Source organism: Chrysochloris asiatica, unplaced genomic scaffold, assembly GCF_000296735.1.
Source record: "Chrysochloris asiatica unplaced genomic scaffold, ChrAsi1.0 scaffold00412, whole genome shotgun sequence".
Classification (NCBI taxonomy): Eukaryota; Metazoa; Chordata; class Mammalia; order Afrosoricida; family Chrysochloridae; genus Chrysochloris; species Chrysochloris asiatica.
In genome coordinates this window covers 1,160,012-1,184,286 of record NW_006408930.1, presented here as the reverse complement: position 1 = coordinate 1,184,286, position 24,275 = coordinate 1,160,012, and the positions used below count along the sequence as shown (strand labels likewise).

The window sequence follows — 24,275 nt, the reverse complement described above, 5'->3', positions numbered from 1 at the left end:
CTTGTCGTTTTTGGTATATAGGAATCCAACTGATTTTTGTATGCTGATCTTGTACCCTGCCACTCTGCTGAATCTTCAAGTAGTTTTTTTGCTGAGCCTTTGGGGTTTTCTATGTATAGGATCATATTATATGCAAATAGAGAAAGTTTTACTTCCTCTTTGCCAGTTTGGATGTCTTTAATATCCCTATCTTGTCTTGTAGCTCTTGCTAAGACTTCCAAAACAATACTGAATAGGAGTGGTGATAAAAGGCATACTTGTCTGGCACCTCTTCACAAAGGGAAGACTTTCAGTTTCTCTCCATTGAGAACGATGTTAGCTGTTGGCTTTGTATATATGCTCTTAAGTATTTTGAGGAATTTCCCTTCAATTCCTGTTTTGTTGAGTGTTTTTCTTGGGAATGGATGTTGGATTTTGTCAATTGCCTTCTTGCATCAATCGATATGGTCATGTGGATCTTTTCCTTTTTCTTATTTATATGGTGGATTGTTTGTCTAATGTTAAATCACCTGTGCATCCCTAGTATGATTCCCACTTGGTCATGATGTTTGTTTTTGTTTTTGATGTACTGTTGAATTCTCTTGACTAGGATTTTGTTGAGAATTTTTGCTTCCATGTTCATGAGGGATGTTGGTGTTGTTAAGTGTCATCAAGTCAGTTCCGACCCATAGTGGCTCTGTATAGGGTTTCCGAGGAGCACCTGGTGAGCTTGACCTGCTGACCTTGGAGTTCAAACAGCTTTGCAGTGTGGTGCATTAACCCACAGCGCCACACCAGGACTCCTCATGAGGGATACTGGTCTATAATTTTCTTTCTTAGTGATGCTCTTCCCTGGTTTTGGTATGAGGGTTATGCTGCTTCATAGAATATATTAGGAAGTTTTCCATCCTCTTATATATTCTAGAATAATTTGAGTAGAATTGATGATAGCTCTTCCCTGAATGTTTAGCAAAACTCACCAGTGAAGCCCTCTCGGCCTGGACTTTTTTTGTTTGGGAGTTTTTTGATGGCCTAGTCAATTTCTTCCTTTGTTATAGGTCTGTTCAAGTTTTCTGCTTCACTCTGTGTAAGTTTAGGTAGGTTGTACTTTTCTAAAAATGTATATATCTCCTCTAGGTCTTCAAATTTGTTGGAGTACAACTATTCATAGTATTCTGTTATCCTTTTTATTTCTGTTGATTCTGTTGTGACATCACCCATGTGGTTTCTTATGTGTGTTATTTGTGTCTTCTCCCTCTTCTTTTGAGAGGTTTGTCAACGGTTGATTTTATTAATTCTTTCAAAGAACCAGCTTTTTGTCCTGTTTATTCTGTCTATAGTTTTTCTGTTTCCTATCTCATTTATTTCTGTTCTAATCTTTGTTAGATCCTTTATTCTGTTGACTGTAGGTTTACTTTGCTGGTCTATTTCTAGTAGTTGGAGATGTTGTGTTAGAGTGTTGATTTTGGTTCATGCTTCTTTTCGGATGTGTGCATTTATTGCAATAAACTGTCCTCTTAGTACTGCTTTTGCTGTGTCCCAAAGATTATGGTATGCTGTGTTTTCGTTCTCATTAGGTTCTAGGAACTTTGTGAATTCACATTTTATTTCTTCTAGCACTTTTCACCAGGGTGCTATTCAGTTTCCATGTATTTGACTTTATTTCCTAATTTTATAGCACTGTAGCCTGAGAAGATGCTGTGCAGTATTTTGATGTTTGTAAATTTACGGAGGATTGTTTTGTGGCCTAAGACGTGGTCTATTCTGGAGAATGTTTCATGTGACTGGAAAAGAATGTATTATGCTGTTGTTGGATTGAATGCTCTGTACACATCTATGAGGTCTAGTTGGCTGATTATGTTGTTTAGTTCCTCTGTGTCATTTTGAGTTTCTTTCTAGTTGTTCTATCCTTTTTTGAAAGTGGTATATTAAAATCTCCCACTATTATTGTAGATTCATCTATTTCTCTCTTCAAATCTATTTCAAGTTTGCTTAATATTTTTCGGAACTCTTTCATTGGAAGCATAGATATTTATTATGGTTTTGTCATCTTGTTCAGTTGTCCCTTTAATCATGAGATAATGTCCATCTTTATCTATTATGCTGGTTTTTGCTTTGAAGTTTATTTTATCAGAGATTAGTATTACCACTCCGGTTCTTTTTTTGTGTGTGTATGGACTATTGTGAGAAGAAATGAGACAAACATGTTGCCATTAGCTGGCCTTGAGTCTCCTCTGACCCATGGTGACTCTGTGCACTCACTGCCTGGTTCTGAACTGTCCCCCTGGTTGGTTGTAGGTGAGACCTTTTTTGTTCCTTGGGTTGTTTTTTTTTTTTTAGTTTTTTTTTTTGGTTTGGTTGAAGGTTACCGGGCAGATCATCAGTTTTACATTCACCAAATTGTACACTTTGTTTCATTACAATGATTATAATCCCCTCCATGTACAACCAGTTAATAGTATTTCTCTCTATCCACTTTAGCTTTAAAAAAAACCATACACTCAGGCATATATAATAATTTATATCTCCAAAGGGCACATTCTATAAGTCTGCCTCCTGGCCACCAGCTTTTAGTCTCTCTCCTCCCATATATCTAGAGTCCTCAGCCACTTCCCCTCTCTATGACCCCATCTCTGGCGTTGCTGCTTCTCTGGATAAGTTCCTGCATTCTGCTTGTGCTCTTCTCTCTTGATGGTCCTAGGGTCCTCTGTTTCTGGACTGTAAGATTAACCACTCCCCTGTTTTTGTTACAAAACTTCTACCTTTACAATTTTCCCAACATTCCTTTCTATCTCACTCAGGTGTCAATTTTACAATAGTAGGTAAGGGAAACTAATATTCATAAGACAGTCAAGCATTTTAGCATTATTTCCCCTCATCAAGCTATACTTAGATTCTTGTATCCCAGAGCCCTGTTGTTCCAAGTTTGAGCATGCATCACTATTTTCCTGTGTACCACTTAGGACATGCAAACCTATCTCAGTGTTCCCCTATCTATCTTGTTCTTCCGTCTCCTCCCCCTTGTTGTATTGCCCTCATCAACACCCGAACTAAACCCCCGACCCCAACCCCATTGTTGTAGTTATCTTATATTCCATTAATTCTTCCCTCCATTTAAGACAGTCTGTTTTATCCTGTAATATATCTGACCTTCCCACCACCTGGATCTCTGTTCCTCTGTGTTTATCTTCTTTCACATTGTAACTGTTTTGATCATAGACTGACCTCCCAGATCTTCTGTTCTTATAATTTTATTCTGTTCTTGACTCTTCCATTTGTCGATTGAGTTCAGGGTGATGCTGCCACATACATCATTCTCTAGTTGTTGTCAGTTCTTGTTGCTTCTCAATCCACAGAACTTCCTTTAGGATGTTTTTCATAGCAAGGTTGGCTTTGGAAAAATCCCTTAGCTGCTGCTTATCCTGGAATGTTTTGATTACACCATCATATTTGATTGACAGCTTTGCTGGGTAGAGGACTCTTGGGTGGCAGTTTTTTGTTTCAGGGTTTTATATATGTCTCCCCATTACCTTCTTGCTTGCATGGTTTCTGTTGAGAGATCCAAGCTTAATCTGATTTGCTTGCCTTTGTATGTTACACTTCTCTTTTCCCTAGCTGCTTTCAGGATTCTGTCCTTATCTTTGATTTTGGAGAGCTTGATTATTATATATCTTGGTGATTATCTTTTAGGGTCTATCCTTCCTGGGGTTTGTTAAGCTTCTTGAATGCTTATCTTTTCACTTTTCAGGATGTTAGGAAAATTTTCTTCCAGAAGCTCTTCAACTATCTCCTCTGTGGACTTGTGTTGATTGTTCCTGTTCCAGAATGCCAGTAATTCTTGTTATTCCTCTTCATGTTGTCCAACATGAATCTTAGACTGTCTTCAGATTTTTTAAATCCTTTTTTTGCTTGTTCTTCGATCTTAGAAGTATTGAGAGATTTATCTTCCAGCTCAGTTGTTCTGGCTTCCATATCTTAAATTCTCCTCCTTTGCCCTTTCAGTGTATTGTCCATTTCTGATATTCTATTATTAATCATTTGGACCTCTTTTTGTAGGTTTTGAATTGTTTCCAATGCTGTATCTTATTTGATTGTTCCTATAACACTTTCCTGACTTTTTCCTTATTTTTCTCAACTCCTCTGTAAAGTGTTTTTGACATATTTCATTATCATTTTTCTGAATTGCTTCTCAGGCATTTCCAAAGTCTGCCCTCCTTCCAATATGAAGTCTAGGTGTACCTCCAGCTCATTTGTCTCAGTTACTTTATCTTGTTTCTGGACATGTGCAGAGATGGTCATCTGTTTCTTGGGTATCTTCAGTAGTTAGCTGTGACCTTAATAATTAGATGAATGTATGTTTTATTATACTTTCTGATTGCCTCCAGGTAGATGTGATTAGGAGATGGGCTTCACCTTTCACTCTTCTTATTAGTCAACTCAGAGTAACTGTCGCAGGCCTTGGCTGCCTATTTGGAGTATGGCAACCTGGATGGTAGGATTTTATAGGGTTTGATTGTAGCTTGACTATATGATCGCAGTTACTGTCTCCTCTTGGTTAATGTAGGGAGAGAACGAGCCCTCTATAAAGAGGGGACTGGCTACTTTTAAGGTCTTATCTCTTTCTTTTGTTATTTTCATGTTTCAGTGTAATAAATTTAGGTATAGTATTCTTTTAACTTATCTTGCTTGGTGTATGTTGGCTTCTATTTTTGGATTCATATCTTTTATGAATTTTGGAAAATTCTCAGCTATTTTTTCTTCTCCATTATCCTATTATTTTCCTTGGGAACTCTAATATGTCAGACCTCAACTTCTTTTTCTTATTTTTCATATCTCTTTCTGCTGCATTCCAGGTGTTTTAGCTTTTATCTTACACTGTATCAGTGGAGATAGAAGTTCTTCTGTTATGTGTTTGGTCTACTATTTAACATATTTGCTAGAGTTTTTCATTTCAGTAATTACATATATTTCACTTCTCAAAGTTCTATTTGTTTCCCTTATACATCTGCTTGTTAATTTAGATAGTTCCTTGTTGTTTGTCCATTTCTAACATTTCATTCATTTCTTTAAGTGATGTATGTGCAGCTATTTTCTATTCTGTATTTACTATCCAATGCCACCCTTCTGTCCACTTGTTGTACTGTGGTGGCTTGTGTTCTTTTAGGATGCTGGAAGCTATGGTAGAGGGTTCTCCAGCAGAGCGTCCAGACTAAACCATACTAGGAAGAAAGATCAGGTGATCTGCTTCTAAACATTAGCCAATGAGAACTCTGTAAACTACCATAGTGTAAACTAACAGTAGCACTGTTCTGGAAGATGGGCCTCCTGGGTTGGGAGGTACTCAGAATACAGGGACTGCCACAGTAGACTTCAGGAAATCAACAGTTAAGATGTTTCAGGACTAGGCAAAGCTGATTCTGTGGACATGAGTCAGATTCCACTTGCTGACAACTAACAGCAACAGTCTTATATCAGATACAGTAAAACCTTGGAGGTTAAAACTTTTTTTGTTATTTTGGCTAACTTACTTATGGTGCCTGTTGACTTGGGTTTGTGGTGGTCTATGATTGTGAGCACAAGTATATTTGATTTTAATTGACGGTAATCTTGGAAACCTAGAGAATGCTTTTTTCCAGGTGACCTGAAGCCACTATAGCTCTAGATAGATGTATGGTAGACACATCATCTTTGCCTTCTGTGTCTCATACACTTTCTTCTATTTTTCTAGTGTTTCACTTTCCATGCTTTTGGGTCCTTGGGTTAAGGCAATACTCATATTCTTTGAGTTTGGGAAACAAAAACAAATCTGCATGAGTGGAGCATGAGATCCTACCTAAAAAAGTGGTGACAGCAGAGGCAGTGGTATGGAGAGATAGAGCAGCTGTGGGCTCTAGGCTGATGGACTGAGTAAGGCTGTGTGCCTGTAGGCTGGAGGCTGGTTTGCAGAATATGCCCTTAGGACATTTAAATGGATATTTTTTGTTTTGTATGTATACATCAAATTTTTGCTTTCCTCATTTGTGATATATAAGATATAAATGGGGGGTCACTGGGCAGAAGTAGGATAACTTGTTGCAGGGAAGGGATTGTAGCCATTGAGATGTAACGAAGCGAATAATTTGTTAAATGTAAAATTGAGAATCTTGTCTGTTAACCTTCACTAAATTCATGATATAAAGTTTTGGTTTTTTTAAAAAAACAAAACAAAAATCAAGTCTGGAGGAGTAAGAACAGGAACTGTATGATGAATGGGATAAGGTTTCCCAACAAAATTCTTGTAGGACAGCCTTGACTACCCTCAAAGAATGAGCAGGTACACTGTCATGAGAGAATAAAAATCTTTGTTGCAAATTTTCTGTCCTTTTTCTTATCTGTGCAGTTTTTTATGCTTCCTAAAACTTTTTCATAATAAGCCCCTATGATTATCCTTTGAGAAAATCTATCAAGATACCCATTTGGAATCCCAAAAATAATCACTGTAACCTTGTGAGTTGACCTCTTTGCCTTGAATTGAACTGGTCCAGCAGGTTCTCACTGTTTAGACGGACCTATATTTTTTACGTCCTGGTGTGGTGCTGCAGAATAACGTGCTGGACCACAGTGTCAGCTTGAACAGCAAGGTTGGTGATTCAAACCCACTAGCCACTCCTCAGAAACCCTATACAGGTTCGTTATGGGTCGGAACTGACTCAATGGCACTGTACAACAATAACAACTAAGACTAAGACAAGTGTATTATTACTGAGAGAACTTGGCTGTAGCCAATCAGCAATTGCAGAGACAGACTTAAACAGGTTTTGTTTCATATAAACCCTAGCATGTGTGAACTAAACCCTAGTAGCAATACTCTTTGACTTACTACCTTCATTATTTACAGCATTTTTGTGTCTTTGTATTTAAAGTGTGGCCTATATGTGAGTTACAAATTTATTTATTTATTTTCATCTATTCTGACATTTTATCTTCTTGTCTTTTATCTAGGTTTATATTTTTCTAATTCTTCTCACCTATTTTAGCTTTTTTTTTTTCCTCGTCTTTGCTAGAATCTTTTTTTGTTTTCCATTGTTAGAATCTATTTTTATCATTCCTTTCTCTACTCTGTTCATTTGAAAGTTGGAGTCTTTCGTTAAATGATATTCTTAGGTATTGCAACAAGGAATTGACTTGTTAAAGTTAATATTACAGTATTTCAACCCTGTTCTTAGACAATGCAAGGTTCTTATAATACATTTATTGCTACTCCTGACTCACATTGCCGTTGTTGTTGTATATTCTGTTATTTTAAACTCAACAAAACATTATTATTGTTTTATACAATATCCATTTAGATGTATCCGCGTATGTATCCCTTGTATCATTTTTCATTGCACCTTGAATCTCTGGGCTTTTATCTGCAATCGTTTTGTTTCTGGCTGAAGAACACCCTTTTAATTTTTTCTGTAGTTAGTTCTGCTGGGAACAAATTCTTAATGATGTGTGCAAGTGATTTTTTATGTTTGTTATATTTATCCTGCTTAGAAGCTTTTATAAGTATGTGGCTTTGATGTTTTTCTTCAGTTCTAGAGAATTCTTGGCCTAACTTTTTCAAAATTTGTTTTGCACATTCCTTTTTTCTTCAGGGACTCTAATGACACATGTTAGACACATTATCTTTATCTCATACATGTTCCTTGATATTTTCCAACTGTTGTACTTTCCATGCTTTGTTCTGGATGTCTTCTAATCTGCTGTTAAAATTATCAGTTGAATTGTTCATTTTGATATTTGTATTTTGTATTACTAGGATTTCAAAATGCTTCCTTTTTATAGTCTCCAGTTCTCCCCTAAAGTTCTCAATTTTTGTCTCTCATTCCTTGATCAGAGTAGTGTGTGTGTCTGGTACCTCTAATATCTGGAACCCATGTGAGATGTCCTCTTATCTTTCTTCTTTTCCTTTTTTGATTTTCATTTCTGTTATCTTCTTGTGCCTGCATATTATTTTATTGTATGCCAGAAGTTGTATTTGTACAGTTATTTTAGAAACATATAATCGTTTCCTAGATTCATTTCTGTAAGTGGCCTGGGCAGCACTAGCAAGCTGAAGTTACCTTAATCCAGTTTTAGTGATTGATCTTCTTGCAGCAAAGTTGTAGTGACTAGTGAGACTTTTGGTTGACTTTAATCTTGGTGCAACTCTGGATTGCAAGGTCAGTGGCCCAAGCTCACCAGCCACTCCCTGGAAATCCTATACAGGGTCCCTATGAGTTGGAACTGACTCAACAGCATTTAAGGACCACAACAACTCAAAGAGGAGTGTCAACAGGGTAATGGTTCCTGGCGCCCTGGAGATCAGTTAGAAATTCCTCCCTGCAGACCTGTCACGATTGCTCCCTTACCCCATGCTCCAGCAATTCCTTCGTTGTGTTAGTTCTGCCTTCAAGCAGATGTGTTAGATGGTTTGTCAAGCATTTTAAGTTGGCCACAGTTCACTAGTCCTGCCATTACTAGAAGTAAAGGTCTAGCTCCTTCATTTTATATTTCGTGTGTATTTGCTTTTATGAGAGGGCTTCAAAAAGTTTGTGGGAAAAAGGAGTGAAAAGATCTTGGACTTTTTGCACGAACTGTTTGAAGCCCCCTTATAGATCTCTCTCCCCCTGCCCACCTCCACCCTTCCCTCCCGATTACGAATCGGGTTGCGAACCTTAAGGTCAGTGGTTCGAAACTACCAGCTGCTCCGCGGGAGAAAGATGAGGCTTTCTACTCCCGTAAAGATTTACACCCTCGGTAATCCTATACAGGGTCGCTGTGGGTCGGAACCGACTCGATGGCACATAACAACAACAACAAGTGGTATATGATGAAACATTTGGTTTCTAACCAAAAGGTTGGTTGGTGGCTTGAACCCACCCAGGGGGTCTGAGGGAGATAGCTCTGGTGATCTGCTCTTGAAAACGTGGCAACCTAGAAAAGCCTAAAGGGCAGTTCTGCTCTGCCATATGGGGTCACTGAGTTGACTCAGCAGCATCAACAATTGGTGAGAAAGATCTCCTTGTTTTAATTTTTATTTTCTTGATTAGTAGTGAGATGGAGTATTTTTGGTCAATTTACTTTTCTTGATATTACTCCTTTTGTATGCTTCAAATACTTTATGCTGGCTTTCATTTGCCTTTTACTGTTGAACTATGACTATATCATGTATAAATGTTTTAGAATTCAGATAGCTCAAAAAAAATCTTTTATGGCTTTTGGGTTTTACTTACAAAGACCAGCCCTATGTTAAGTGCATAATAAATATTCTTCTGTATTTTTGTTTTTTAGTATTTAAAAAGTTTTAGTGTGTTTTTTTGTTTTGTTTTACTGGAATTGTGTGTGTGTTCAGTGAAATAACTGATCACTTGCATAGATGAATAGAGTGTAAGCATAGGAGTTGCTGGTGTCTTCTATTGTAAAAGGTTATCCCAGGTCCCCAAAGAACAGGTTAACAGGCAGCAAACCTGAAAGACACCTACACTTTGGGCTCTCCCCACTTCTTCCGATGGTGTCCTGTGTTTTTTAAGGTATAGCTTAGATATGTTTTTAAGGACAGATCTTCCTAGTTGCATGAAATCAAGGGGGATGAGTAAAAGGGAGGTAAGAAATTATGACTTGTACTCAGTACAAATATTGAAGCCAGTGATAAACGTTTAAAGCCCAATTCTTTTATTGTAGTTTATATATGTAACATGAAAGCTATTCAACCTAAACAAAATTTAAATAATAAATTAAAGTCCAAAGAAAAAGGGGAGGTAAGTGTGCCTGTTGTTGTTAAATGCTGTGGAGTCAATTCCACCTCATAGTGACCCTGTCTAGGGTTTCCGATGAGTGGCTGGTGGGTTTGAACCACCAACCTTGCAGTTAGCAGTCTAGTGCTGATGTTTTCCAGAGATATTACTACGTGGACGGATGTCCTTATGTCGTCCTGGGTGCACATGCCCGTGCACCCAGCCTCACATAAGCAGGGGCCATGTAGGCTTACAGCTCAGTGTGTGGGGCACAGCTTTGGTCCAGACCACTGATGTTGACTTCTCAGCAGTGGGTGTTGGACAGTTGATCTCTGTCATGGTCACCTTAATGTATAAAGTGGGAATAGTAGCAGTGCTTGGTGCCTGCTTTGTTGAGTTGTTTGAAGAGTGAGTGTGGCAACACATGCACAACACATCGGAGGGTGGAAATTTATAATAGCCACATGTGAGAGTGATCTACTATACTGATGAAGCTCCTTCTGTTGAACACTGATGTTGTATGTGACATTGTTTGAGCAGTACCTGGCAGAATGTCCTTCTTCAGAGTGTGGAGAGATGCTTGTTCAGTGGTTGGTGTGACTTTACTGCATTTGGGAGAAGGCCTTTTTTGTCTTCAAAGACAGGTTTTTCTTAGCTTGCTGAAGACAGAAAGATAAGGAATTGAGTTCAGGGTTTGGGATTGGAGAGCCACACACTTCTTGCAGGAAGGAGTCAGAGGATAGGGCTAGCCTTTGCAAGGTGCTCTCTGGGGCTGTGCTGGTTGGGGGCTCTCAGGTTGGGGCATGTGTGAGTAGACATCTTGGTGCCCTTCTTGACCTTGGAGCATTCCTGCTCAGTGTTTTAACTCATCCTACATTGGGTTCTTTGAAAGGAACCAGTTATTGGCCTTGACAGGTGGGAAGGCTGGAGATGACATTTTAGGGGCTCTCATGTCAGTGGCGTTGGGGTATGTGGCCTGCAGCTGACCTCCTCCTCCTCTGCAGGTGCAGCAGTACCGCGTTGCCATGACCGCCAAGGACTGCTCCATCATGATCACCCTCTCCCCTTGCCTGCAGGATGAACGGTGAGGATGGCAGCGGGTCACAGGACTTGGGAGGGGCCCTCTGAGGGTACAGATCTTAGCAGCCGACTGGCCGGGCAGCTTGGATAGAGAATAACTACGAGGGAGGGATTGTTGTAGGAAATTGAAAAGTGTTATCATTGATTAAGGAATCCTGGTGTGGCACTGTGGGATAAAGCACTGAACCACAAAGTCGACAGTTCAAACCCACCAGCTGCTCCTTGGAAACCCTATATGGGGTCGGAACCAACTGGGAGGCACTTAACAACAACAATCATTGACTGAGGGAATAGTCAAGGGATTAGAAACAATTTGAATACTGTGCTGTAAATGCCTTTCTCAAAGAAGCCCCAAGACCCCCTGGTCCAGATATGATTTCTGCAGTGTTGTGGGGTCTCTGAGCTTTGCTTCTCAGTTTTCTGTCAGGTCAGCAGGATGTTACAATATTTATCATCTCACTTATTCAGAACCTTTTTAAGATTTTGTTCCTTCAGTGTCTGCAGCAATTCTCCTTTACTTAGCCTGAGCATCATCATTGTTGGCCAGCCCCAGTCCCTTTATTTTATAATTAAGGACAAATCGCATAATCTTCTCATGGTAATTAAATGGCTGGTGTCTTCAGCATTGATCAAGTTTCAATATTTTTTGATCTTCAACAAACCAAACTTGCGAGTCAATGGCTACCCCACATGTGTCAGGATAGAATTGTGCTCCAGTTGGTTTGTATTGGCTGATTTGTTCAGAAGTAGATTGCCAAGATTTTCTTCTGAGATGCTTTTGGGTAGACTCGAACCGCCAATCTTTGGTTTAGCAGTTGTTATTAGGTGCTGTCAAGCTGGTTCCTACTCCTATCGACCCTGTGCACAATAGAATGAAACACTGACCGGTCACATCCTCACAATTATTATTGTTATGCTTGAGCCCAGTACTGCTGCCACTGTGCCAGTCCATCTCCTTAGGGAATTTGGGGGCGTCTTTCTCTTTTACAATGACTCTCCATTTTACTTTTCATGATGTCCTTCTCCAGGGATATCATTTCTCTTGATAATATATCCCAAGTAGGAGAGGCAAAGTCTGGCTATCTTGGCTTCTAAGGAGCATTTTGGTTGTACTTCTTTCAACACAGATTTGTTTGTTCTTCTAGCCTTCAATGGTATTTTCCATATTCTTCTCCAACACCATAACCCAAATGCATTGTCCAACTTTCACATGCATATGAGGGCATTCAGAATACCATGGCTGTGTCATGTACACGTTAGACTTCAAACTGACATCTTTGCTCTTGAATACTTTAAAGAGGTCTTTATGCAGCAAATTTGCTTAATGCAATAAGTCATTTGATTTCTTGACTACTGTTTCCATGCATGTACTTTGTAGATCCAAACAAAATGACGTTTTTGACTTCAATCTTTTCTCCGTTTATCATAATGTTATTTATTGATCCAGTTGTAAGGATTTTTGTTTTCTTTACATTGAGGTGCAATACTGAAGGCTATACTCTTTGGTCTTCAACAGTAAGTAGTTTCAGATCTCTTTGCTTCTGGCAAGCAAGGTTGTATCATCTGCATATCACACTTTGCTAATGAGTCTTCCTCCAATCCTGATGCCACATTCTTTTTCCTATCTTAATCCAGTTTTTTGGATTATTTGCTCAGCATACAGACTGAATAAGTATAGTGAAAGAATACAACCCTGGTGCACACCTTTCCTGATTTAAACTATTCAGTATCCCCTTGTTCTGTTCTAACTGTCTCTTGGTCTATATACAGGATCCTCATGAGCACAATTTAAGTGTTCTGAAATACTCATTGTTAGCAATGTTATTCATATCTTGTCATGATCCACACAGTCGAAAGCCAACACAAGTCAATAAAACACAAGTAAGTGTCTTTCTGGTATTCTTTACTTTCAGCCAAGATCCATCTGATGTAAGCATGGCCACTTCTGGATCTGGGTTGAATTTCTGGCAGCTCCCTATTGATGTACTGCTGTAGCTTTTTTATCATCAGCAAAATTTTATTTCATTGTGATATTAATGGTATTGTTTGATGATTTTCACACTCCAGTGGGTCATTTCTCTTAGGAATGGGCACAAATATAGATCTCTTCCAATCAGTTGGCAAGGTAGCTGTCTTCCAAATTTCTTTGCATAGATGAGTGAACGCCTCCAGTACTTCATTAGTTTGTTGAAATATTTCAATTTGTATCCCATCAATTCCTGGCACCTTTTTTGCCAATGCCTTCAGTTCACCTTGGACTTCTTTCTTCAATATCTTCAGTTCTTGATCATATGCTACCTCTTGAAATGGTTGAGCATTGACAATTTCTTTTGGCTACAGTGACTCGGTATATTCCTTCCAACTTCTTTTGATGCTTTCTGCATCATTCAGTATTTTGCCTATGTTGTTGTTGTTAAGTGCCACTGAGTCAATCCCGACCCATAGCGATCCTGTATAGGGTTTCCAAGGAGTGACTGGTGAGCTTGAACCACCGACCTTGAGATTCAAACGACTTTGCAGTCTGGCGCATTAACTCACAATCCTTCAATATTGAAAATGGAGGCTTGCATTTTTTTTTCAATTATTTCAGCTTGAGAAAAACTGAGTATGTTCTTCCCTTTGGTTTTCTAACTTCCAGGTCTTTGCACATTTTATTATAATGTTTGACTTTGTCTTCTCCAGTTGCCCTTTGAAATTTTCTGCTCAGCTCTTTTACTTCCTCATTTCTTCCAGACGCTTTAGTGACTATGCTGTCAAGCAAGTTTCAGATTCTCTTCTGATATTTTGGTCTTTTTTTCCTGTCTTTTTAATGATCCTTTCCTTCTTCCTGTATGATGTTCTTCATGTTAACCACAACTCTTCTGGTTTTGGGTCATTGTGTCTAATGCATCAAATCTATTCTTGAGATGATCTCTAAATTCAGGTAGTATATGTTCAAGGTCATATTCTGACTCTTCTGGACTGGTTTTAATTTTATTCAGCCTCAGCTTGAACTTGCATATGAGCAATTGATGGTCTGTTCTACAGTTTGCCCCTGGCATTATTTTGGCTGATGATATGGAGCTTTTCCACCTTTCTACCATCTCTGCCCACAGATGTAGTCAGTTTGATTCCTGTATATTCCTTGTTGTGAGGTCCATGTGTGTAAAGACACCTTTTATGCTCTTCAAAAAAGGTATTTATAATGGGTTAAGACTGTGGTCTTGCAAAATCTATTGTGCAATCTCCAATATAATTTCTATCACCAAGGTCATAATTTCTAGCTATTGGTTATTCCTCTGTTTCCAACGTTTGCATCCCAATTATCAGTAATTATCAATACATCTTGATTACATGTTTGATCAATTTCAGAGTGAAGAAGTTGATAGAATTCTTCAATTTCATTATCACTGGCTTTAGTGTTGTGGTGAATAATAGTAGTAGTTACTGGTCTTCCTTGTTGTTTAGTGCTTTTTGAGTTAATTCTGACTCATAGTGACCATGTGTAGGGTTTCTGAGGAGCAGCTTAGGGATTTAAACTGCTGACCTTGTGGTTTGCAGTCTAGTGCTTATCCTAAAGTGTTATACCAGAAGTTTAAGGTGTATGGATATTATACTATAACGGAAAGAGTTGTAATTCAAGATAGATCTTGAAATGTTCTTTTTGATGATGAATGTGACGCCATTCCTTTTCAATTTATCGTCTTGATGTAGTAAACCATATGATTGTCAGATTTAAAATGACCAGTATAAGTTCATTTCAATTCATTAATGCCTAAGGTATCAATCTTTATGTATTCTATTTCATTTTTGACAGCTTCCAATTTTCCTAGTTTCAGACTACGTACATTCTATGTTCTGATTATTAATGAATGTTTGCAGCTGTGTCTTCTCATTTTGAGTTGCGCTTCATCAGCAAATGAAGGTCCTGAAAGCTTTACTCGATTCACGTCACTATGGTAAACTACTCTGAGGAGGCAGCTCTTCCCCAGTTGCATTTTGAGTGTCTTTGAATCTGCAGGGCTCATCTTCTAGCACTACATCTGACAATATTCTGGTCCCATTCGTAAGGTTTTCAGTGGCTAACCATTCAGAAGTAGTCTACTCTCCTTCTTCCTAGTATGTCTTAGTCTGGAGGCTCAGCTGAAACCTGCCCACCATGGATATTTAAACTACTGGTGCCAGAGCTTCTAGCATCACAGCAACATACAAGGTGCCATCGTATGACACACTGACAGACAAATGGTGGGCATAGTAGTTATTGTTGTCAAGTTCTGCCAAGTCAGTTTCAACCCATAGCAACCCTGTATAGTGTTTCTACAGCTTTAAGTCTTTGTGGGAACAGAAAGCCTCTTCTTACTCTCACAGAATGGCTGGTGCATTCAAACTGCCAACCCTGTGGTTCACAGTCCAGTGCTTAATTGTATGGAGCCACCGTACATTTAGTAGTAGTTGTTGTTAAGTGCCGCCGAGTCAGTTTGGACTCATAGCAATCCTTTATAGGGTTTCCAAGGAGCATCTGGTGAGTTTGAATCACCTACCTATGGTTAGCAGTCTCGTGCTTATGCTACAGTGCCACATCAGGACTCCACACTTAGGAGTAGCCAGGTGCATTAACCATTTGCATTATCCAGGGACTCAGAGGTGCCAAATTCCAAGTATTATTAAAAGGTTGCATTCTTCCTAGTGACTCTCATGTTTTCCCACGTCAAGATGACCTTTGTTGTTGGCTGATACCCATTATTTTCCTAATGCTTTTGAACTCAGCAGTTTCCAGAAAGTTCTGTTCCCTGGCAGGCCCAGAATGTCCTACCTTCTGCTCTGAGACACTGAGAAACACTGAGAGGACAGAACTAAAGTAGGAAAGAGGGTGTTTTCTGCAGCTGAAAATGCCTGTCATAGTCTTTGAAGAGCCCCTACTCTTAGTCTTGTTAGATGGGAGATAACTCCATCCTTCCTGAATCAGATGTTGTTGGGAAACATGTCAGAGGACAGAGGCTGAAAGATGGGATCCAAAAGACCCCTGAAGGGCTCGAGTCCCCATTATACCATGACTGGCTGCCCATTAGGAACTGACATGTGGAAGAGGTGTCAGGCGGTGTAGATCACAAAGGTTGCTGGCTGATGAGGGTGGGATACAGGAAATGTGAGTCCTAGAGCACTCCATCTGACTGCTCCTCGACAGAAGCAGAGAGTACTGGATTTATTTTAAAAAGATGGAGGAGACTTGCCAGTAGCCTCCACATGGCAGAACCAGAATCAGGCATGATGGGCTAAGACACACCAAGGCCCAGCTGACCTCATGGGCACAACACATTTTTCCTTTTGTCTTTACCAAATTGACAAAGACTGAAAAAGAAAGCAAGTGTGAAAGGGATGAGAACCAAGGATACACTTCCAGAATGTATTCAGGAGACGCTGCTGGAATAGATTCCTGAAGCACTGTTTGGATTTAAAAACAATAAATGTCCCAAAAGAAGGAATCGATGATATTATTATATTATTTATAATGTTATATCATGAGATATAACATTATAAATCATGAGGACTTTTCCACGTCATTAGAATCATGTTTAGTTACTGCAACAAGATCAGTGAGAAGTATCTTTGGATAGCACCAGTGGTTATGGGATGGAAGTGATGTGACAGGGTGTGTCGGGGGGAATGCAGAGACACTGGGTTTCTACTGGTCTAGGCGAACCGACCTTCCTGGAGGCTGTGTCCAGGCAGTGTCCTGTGGTGCTTGGGCACCATTTTGAGGCAACATTGAGAGTGGGATGCCCAGGAAGGGCCTGAAAACTAGGACCCCTTGATCCAGGTGTGAAAGATGCTGAGAAGAGTGGCCTGTGGGCAGCCGGGCCTGGGCAGCCTCCCTATTTTAAGGTTCTGTGATTTGACATTTCCCTTTAACAAAGGAAATTGCCCCGTTACAGAAAACCAAAGACTGTTCAGCGCCAAACACTGTGTCATCTGAGTCCTCACTGAATTCTTGGGACACTAAACCTGAGATAAATTTACAACCATCTACATTCAGCTCAGTAACAATTGTTAATTATACATACTCATCACACCATCTGAAACAAAGGTGTCTCCAGACTGCTTTGCTCTAGTCTTTTGCCCTGTTAAAAGAAAAGGGCCTGTCTTCCAGCACACGTTCCCTGTTCAGAAATACAGTGAGAGTGCAGTCGCCAGAGACTCTTTTGTTTCCTTGACTCATACTGCTCCTCTGGACTTCCTTCTTCAAACCTTGCACCCAGTCTCTTCAACTTTTCAAAGAAGCAACTATTTCCGGGCCTCTTCGTCTCTGGGTTGCCCTCTCAGTTTGTCAGTGGCCCAGAGGAAACAGACATGCAAGTGGGACAAGGCCACAGGCCCCCATTCAGCACCAGGGTTGGCAGGAGAGGGTCAGCCTTGGCCTCTTCACCATATGTCCTGGGACCGTCCCTCCAGGTCTCCAAGCCTGGGTGAAGTGCCAAGAAGGCATTTGCCACCGTCAGGGCTCTGCTGCTGGCTGGAGAATCTGTCTCCTGTGGTGTTCCTGGATACCAAGATGGTAAAATTCCCCACAGCTATCACCAGGAAAGATGAAACTATTGGTTTACATACCCTCCCTGTCTGTTGCAATGTCACCTGGTTAGGTGATGGCTTTGACACAAGAAATTGAAGGGCCTTTATAAACCTCAACTCTTGTCAGTTGCTGGCTATGCATCTACATGGCCATCTGGAGCTGCTGTCTTTGGCCTTGACTGAGTAGGCATAGGTCTGTGTTCAGTATCTGGGCATCCAAGGCCCTGCCAGCTTTGAATATAGGATTCCTCCATTTGTAAACGTACTATTTTTCTGTACTTTTTGGGAAAGAGTAACTGAACCGATGACTGTGTTTTTCTTATTAACAAGATTCTGGAGCAGGAATTTACCTGTGACCATTTATTTACACAGAAATTCAGAGTCTTTGATTAGCATCATTAAAACATGAAGGCTTAGTGAACTCCTTCCCACTCCCAGGCTGAACCTTTTGACATTGGTGGTTTTTTAAATGTTTCTAAATCTAAGAGAGTACTGCGCCTATAGAGAAGCTGTGTCCTCAGGTATATCTCGTGAGTTCATCTGAGTCTGTACCGTTGATGTGGCCACTCAACTCGAAAGCTTACTTCTGCAGGGAACTCACTCAGAATAGTGAACTTAGTGCAAGATTCGGAGTATTCTGAAAGTATTTTTAGGCACAAATCATTGTATTCTGATATTTAAAGAACAAAACCCTGAAAAATCCTAAGAAAAAAATAAAAAGCATTATAGATACAGTTTGAGAAGTAAGCCACAAAACCACATCTCTCTTTTAATGAATGTGCAAAGTATGAAGGGACATGAGTGTTTTCCCAGACAGTGGAGTGGCCAAGCCTACATTTTCCTTGTTCTTTGTTCGGTGTACTTGGCTCATAATAAAGTGACTAGCTTGGTGCTTAAAATTAAACCACTGGGACAAGAGGAATATCAAACATATGTCCTACATAACTGCTTTTCCATATTTGTAGATTTGTTAACCCTCTCTCATTCGAGTCCAAGTCTGCTAGCCTGGTTAAGTGGGTGTTGGCAAAGTTTCCTTGTATGTGTGCTGTACTACCAGCAGACACAATGCCGTGCCCTGCATGGCTGTGCCTGTGAGTTGGGGTGTAGGACATGGAGGGTTATGTGTAGTCTCAGCATTGCATTTTGTATTTCCAGCCCTGGTCAAAGACCCATCGTTCCTTCGTCGAAATCCCGTCTTGCCTTCTCTGTGTCTGTGCTGGACCTTGACCTCAAGCCCTACGAGAGCATTCCTCACCAGTACACACTGGATGGCAAGATTGTCAGCTACTACTCAAAGACTGTGTGTGCCAAGGATGCTGCCACGGCCACGCCACCCAGATTCAAGGGAAATGAGGACTGCACACTCCTTCTCCACAAAGTCTAACGTCTCTCCTACAATGGTTGTGGAGCTCAAACGTAGAATGTGACGGCTAATGATAGAGCTATTTTCTGTTGGGTGACTTCTGGCTGTGAATGTTTTTGCTTTAACTTTTGTTGAAGTGTGGGTGCCTCTCATAGACATGAAATTGAATAGCACTTGAAACGTCTTCCAGGAGAAGGAATGTATGAGCCCAGCAGTATGCTGTTTCCCAGGAAGGCCTTGTATGTTCTTAAAACAAGTTTCCGCAGAATTTCTGGGAAGATATTCTGGGTAGTTTCTCATTTTCAACAGGGCTCGCATCTGATTCTCTAATGAAAAAAGCCTTATTATTGAGACCCAAAATTTGGGTTTCCTACCACCATACTCCTAACAGAAAACTTGAATTGTCATGTACATCTTACAGCTTGGATGAAGGACATGGGTTCTACTGGAACTTTGCCTCAGTTGAGTTACATGGTTGGTTTTTAAGTGTGAACCACCCTCTGTTGTAGAGTGCAAGTGTGTTGGCTTGGGTGGCGATGGTGTCAACAGCCCAGACTCAGGGTCCCTGTGGAGGTAGGGTTGGAATCCAAAAGGTGACTGCCTGGGCCAGCAGGGAGTGCAAGGCTCTTGTTAAGGGACACCCCTCTGTCAAGCATTTACTTTGTTTTGGCTGAATAGTTTCATCTTTTACATTAGGGAGTGCAATGGTATATTTGTTCCCACCTGAAATTGCTGCTGTGGAAGGTAGCAGTGATGTAGAGCTGCTGGCGGCCAGCTGGGCCAGCATCCAAGGGTGCAAGCGCCTGACATGTTTGTCTTTGCTGGGCATTCTGATAGGTTCATCCCTGTTGTTGGTGTGTGGGCTGGGCTGGTGGGAAGAGAAGTGCCCCGCCAGCCCTCAGAGGCCCTGCTTATAGTCACCAGTGTGTGTTCAGCTGCTAGGAAACCCTACTGGGGTCTTGGATTAAGTTTTTTCTATTGAAGGTAGTACAAATTGATAATATCATCATTTTGAGGGACAAATGAAGGCATACTATAGCAAAATATTAGTGGAACCATGGAATTATATGACAATGCTATATGAAAAACAAGGCAAATATTTTGCTGATTGTGAATTTTTATCGAAATTTTTGTGCTAACTTGAGACTTACACTTGTTTGAACCAAGTCATCTCTTCTAAAATTTGTTGTTCAAATCTGTCCTAATATTTGCTACTTCTTCATTCCACTCTTGGAGGCAGTTGCTGTCACTACTTTCTTCCTCTGGTCTTACATCACGTACGACTCTGGTATACATTCAGCAGCATCAGGGTGAAAAGCATGCTTAGGCATATGGTGACTTGCAGCTCTGGAGATGATATGTCAGCTTAGTTAAGCTATAATGCTCAGTGGTTTGGCATACAGTGGACTGGTGGTCTTCCATACTGTAATACAATGTAATCACTTTCCTTGTTGTGATAGGAAATGATCAGCCAGTCAGTTGAAAGAGGAGATTCCTTGAGGATATGCTCTGGCTCCAGTCTATAAACAGATGGTCAGGCACAGCTTGCAGTCTTTCTGAACTCTGCACTCTTCTCATTGCCTGATCTGTTCTTGGGATGTACGCCTATAGAGGTCTCCAGCCTGCTCTCTGACCTACAGATTCTGTGTTCATCGACTTCAGCGTCGCATGAGCAAGCGAGGTCTCCAGCCCCGCATGGGTCTTCAGGTGACCCACGGATTTGGAACTTACTAGCACCTACACCTGTGTGAGCCATATCCTTGAAGTAAATCTCTGTCTCTCTCTCTCTCTATATATATATACATATATATATATATATATTCTAGATACATATCTGTATACATATGTTTCATTGTTTTTGTTCCTCCAGAGAACATAGACAAAGACGTGCAACCATTGCTCTTTGTTTTTTAACCTGATTGGGGTCAAAAGAACCCTTCAAGATAACCAGGCCTGCTGGAAGGACCTGTGCAGAGGCAGCATGGTGTGTCCTCAGACCAGGGATTGGGATGTTATCCTGTCACATGTGCAAGCACCTGCCTCGTGCTCACTTCCTAGCAGGGCTGAACAGTATTAAAACGTATCTCCTCTTTTTGGGAAAAATGAAACCAGATGAAACCTGCCCTCCTTCGAAGGACCTTGTCGTATACTTCCTGGCCATTTGTTGTGTGTGGGTCTACAGCCATTATGAGACAGAGGTCATACCCATTTCCTGTGTGTGTGTGTGTGTGTGTGTGTGTGTGTTTGTGTGTCTGTCCCAGGCTTGATTGGGCCTTGTGGCCAAGCACTGCTCAGTCTCCAGCTTGAGGGCTGTTTCCCTGTCTGTGATGTTCGTACCTTTGAAAAAGCATGTTTTTACTGAGTATAACAATACTTTAAATTGGCAGTGGAGGTGCTCAATGCAACCATGATTAATACAGCACTTTCATAGCACTGCAGACAACAACACTAGGCCCGATGGAGAGGAGCAGGTCCCCTTGGTGGTGGACAGGCTGCTAAGGGAAGGAGCAGTGCTACCTTCGGTCTCACTCTGCTCTTCTAAAGCTAGCAGTGCCACGTGGAGTGAGGACCAAGAAAAGCAAATGTCAGGGGATTTGCTTATAGGTGCTGTGAATGTCCCAACTGCTGCTTTAGTTGGGTTTCAGATACAACAGTGGAGGTGAATGTAGCACAACCCAAGGACTTGAACGGCCCAGTTTCCCATTGGGAAGCAAAAAAATGTTTAAAAAATAAGGCTAGGCCAGGGTGTTGCCACCAGGAGCCCTCCATGGGACCTCCAGCACTGCCACCATCACTCCCAGACTTGTGCTCATAAAATCTCTGCAGGCAACTAAGGATTTACAATCACTCTTGGTACACTTATTCAGATGTTAACCTTATTTAAAAAAATACACTATACATGTCACTTGTATTTGGCATTTTGTATTTAAATAGCTGTATTTATTTTCCATGTCATGACAGTTTATATATATGTGCCATGTTGCATAGATAGCATGTTTTAAGAATATGATTTCTAAATGGAGAACAGCAAATGTTTATAGTCAATAAATTATAAACTGCTGAGTGCAGAATCTTATTTATTAAGTGTTCAGTTTTTGTGAACTGGCTATTCTTTTGTATTCAAAAATGAATGTATCAGGCTTTCTAGAGAGGCTTCAATTCCAAGCATTCCTAGCAGGGTGCGGAAGCTGTGAGGAGCGCTTGCTGTAACTGCCTTTCTGTCCAGCTTCAGGGCTAGAAAGAAAACATAAACCAGGTCAGAGACTTCAAAGTGACTGTTACTTTCCAGTGGTGGGCCCCACCAAAGCCTTCATTACGAGATGAATCAACACCTTCCCTGACCAGTCATTTAGGATGACAAGCATGGGGAGGACTTACAGCCTCATGATACATGTAAAGACAGGATATTCCCTTAAGCCACCACTCATCTGCCAGTTTTTCACACTGTGGTGGCTTGCATGTTGCTGTGATGCTGGCAGCTGTGCTATCAGTATTTTAAATACCAGCAGGGTCACCCATAATGGACAGGTTTTAGCTGAACTTCCAGAATAAGACAGACTAGGAAGAAGAAGAGGCAGAATCAGAAGAATGCCATAGATTTCATCATCAAAAAGAACATTTCAAGATCTTTCTTGAAGTACAACACTGTCTGTGATAAGATAATATCCATATGCCTACTAAGGAGTCCTGGTGGTGGTGCAGGATAGTGCACTGGATCATAAGGTCAGTTTGAACCATAAGGTCAGTAGTTCAAATCCACCAGCTGCTCCTAGAAAACCCTACACAGTGTTGTAAACCCTACACAGTCCGAACTGACTCGATGGCACTTAACAACAATAACAACTAGGAAGACCAGTTAATACCACTATGATTCAAACTGTGTGCCAACCAGTAAAGCCAGTGATGAACTTGAAAATTTTTACTAAATTCTTCAGTCTGAAATTGATCAAACATGAAATCAAGATGTATTCATAATTACTGGTGATTGGAATGCAAAAGTTGGAAATGAAGAGGATGTGGTCAGTAGTTAGAAACTATGCTGGAGATCGAATGATGCAATTTTGAAAGACTAAGACTTCTTCACTGCAAATACCTTTTTAAAATAATATAAAAGATGACCATACAAATGGCTCTCACCAGATAGAATACATGGGAAGCAAAAGACTACATTTGTAGGACGAGACGGTAGAAAAAGCTCAGTATAATTAGCCAAAACAAGGCCAGGGCAGACTGTGGAACATGCCACTAATCACTCATAAGCAAGATTAGGCTGAAGCTGAAGAAACTAAATTTAGAGACCATCTCAAGAACAGATTTGATGCATTGAACACTTAACTATTGACCAAAGACCAGAAGAACTGTAGGATGACATCAAGAATATCATACAGAAAAAAAAGCAAGAGGTTGTTTAAAGTCAGGAAAGAGAAAAGACCACAGTGGATGTCAGAAGAGGATCTGAACTTGCTCTCCAGTATTGAGATGCTAAAGTAACTGAAAGAAATAAGGAAGTAAAAGAGTTGAAAATTTCAAAGGGCAACTGGAGAAGATATAGTATTGTAATGAAATATGCAAAGACCTGGAGTCAGAAAACCAAAGGGAAGAACATGCTAAGTATTTCTCAAGCTTTCTGGAAAAAAAAAAAAAAAAAAGAAAAAATTCAAACCTCCACTTATGATACTGAAGGAAGCAGAAAGCATCAAAGGAAGATAGAAGGTATGTAGAGTCACTGTGCCAAAAAGAAGTGGGTGATATTCAGCTATTTCAAGAGGTAACATACGATCAGGAACCAATGGTGGGGAGATGCACAAGAATGCCCAAACTTGTAGATAGTACCCATTTGACCTACTTTCTATGGCTTGATGATCAGAACTCAATTAGAGGAAGATTTAAAAACATATATTTTTTGATAAAGGAAACAAGTGTAAATTGCTACAGTTTGATGAACTTGACTATGCTTATGGATGCAGTAGCTCAAAATACCAACGGACAAGGAAGGAATCTTCACATCAAGTATCAATCTATCCCCTTTATATACAGGCCTGATAGGGTAACTTAGACATTGGCTACCTAAAATGGGGGGGCGGGGGGTAGAGGGGCTATAAAGGCACAAAGTAAGTGGCTGACAAGTTTTCAAAAGGGAGTTTAGTTTCAGACTATGCGGGGGAAGGTAGAATCCTTACTGAATAGTTCTCATCTTGTCTAGTGAAAAGATATGGGGATAATATTCTTATGATTGAATAGTGAGTAATTATTATCATGACTAATTGTAACTGTCACAACTGTAAAGGTAGAAGTTTTGTAACAAAAAAGGAGAGTAGTTAATCGTACAGTCCAGGAACAGAGGACCATAGGACCATCAAGGGAGAAGAGAATGAGAAGAATGTAAAACCTTATCCAGAGAAGCAGTGACACCACAGATGGAGCCAGAAATGAGGACCTAGAAAGATAGAGCAGCTGAAGACTCTACACTCACGGAAAGAAAAAGGCTGTGTGCTGGTGGCTAGGAGGCAGGCTTGCAGAATGTGTCCTTTGGTTGTTTAAATAATTATATATTCCTGAGTGTTTTT

At 40.4% G+C, this 24,275-nt stretch overlaps 2 protein-coding genes across 2 annotated transcripts in view; one reads left to right on the top strand and one right to left on the bottom strand.

The window, feature by feature from the left end:
• The window catches only part of IPPK (inositol 1,3,4,5,6-pentakisphosphate 2-kinase), a 133,640-nt gene extending 114,911 nt beyond the window's left edge, over positions 1-18,729 (top strand). Inside the window, exons 12-13 of the mRNA XM_006876771.1 lie at positions 10,724-10,803; positions 18,501-18,729. Of these exons, the coding sequence (XP_006876833.1) occupies positions 10,724-10,803; positions 18,501-18,729 (309 nt within the window). The remainder of the gene's footprint in view (positions 1-10,723; positions 10,804-18,500) is intronic.
• A 3,085-nt stretch (positions 18,730-21,814) lies between these two features.
• The window catches only part of CENPP (centromere protein P), a 422,858-nt gene continuing 420,397 nt past the window's right edge, over positions 21,815-24,275 (bottom strand). Inside the window, exon 10 of the mRNA XM_006876774.1 lies at positions 21,815-21,942. Within this exon, the coding sequence (XP_006876836.1) occupies positions 21,815-21,942 (128 nt within the window). The remainder of the gene's footprint in view (positions 21,943-24,275) is intronic.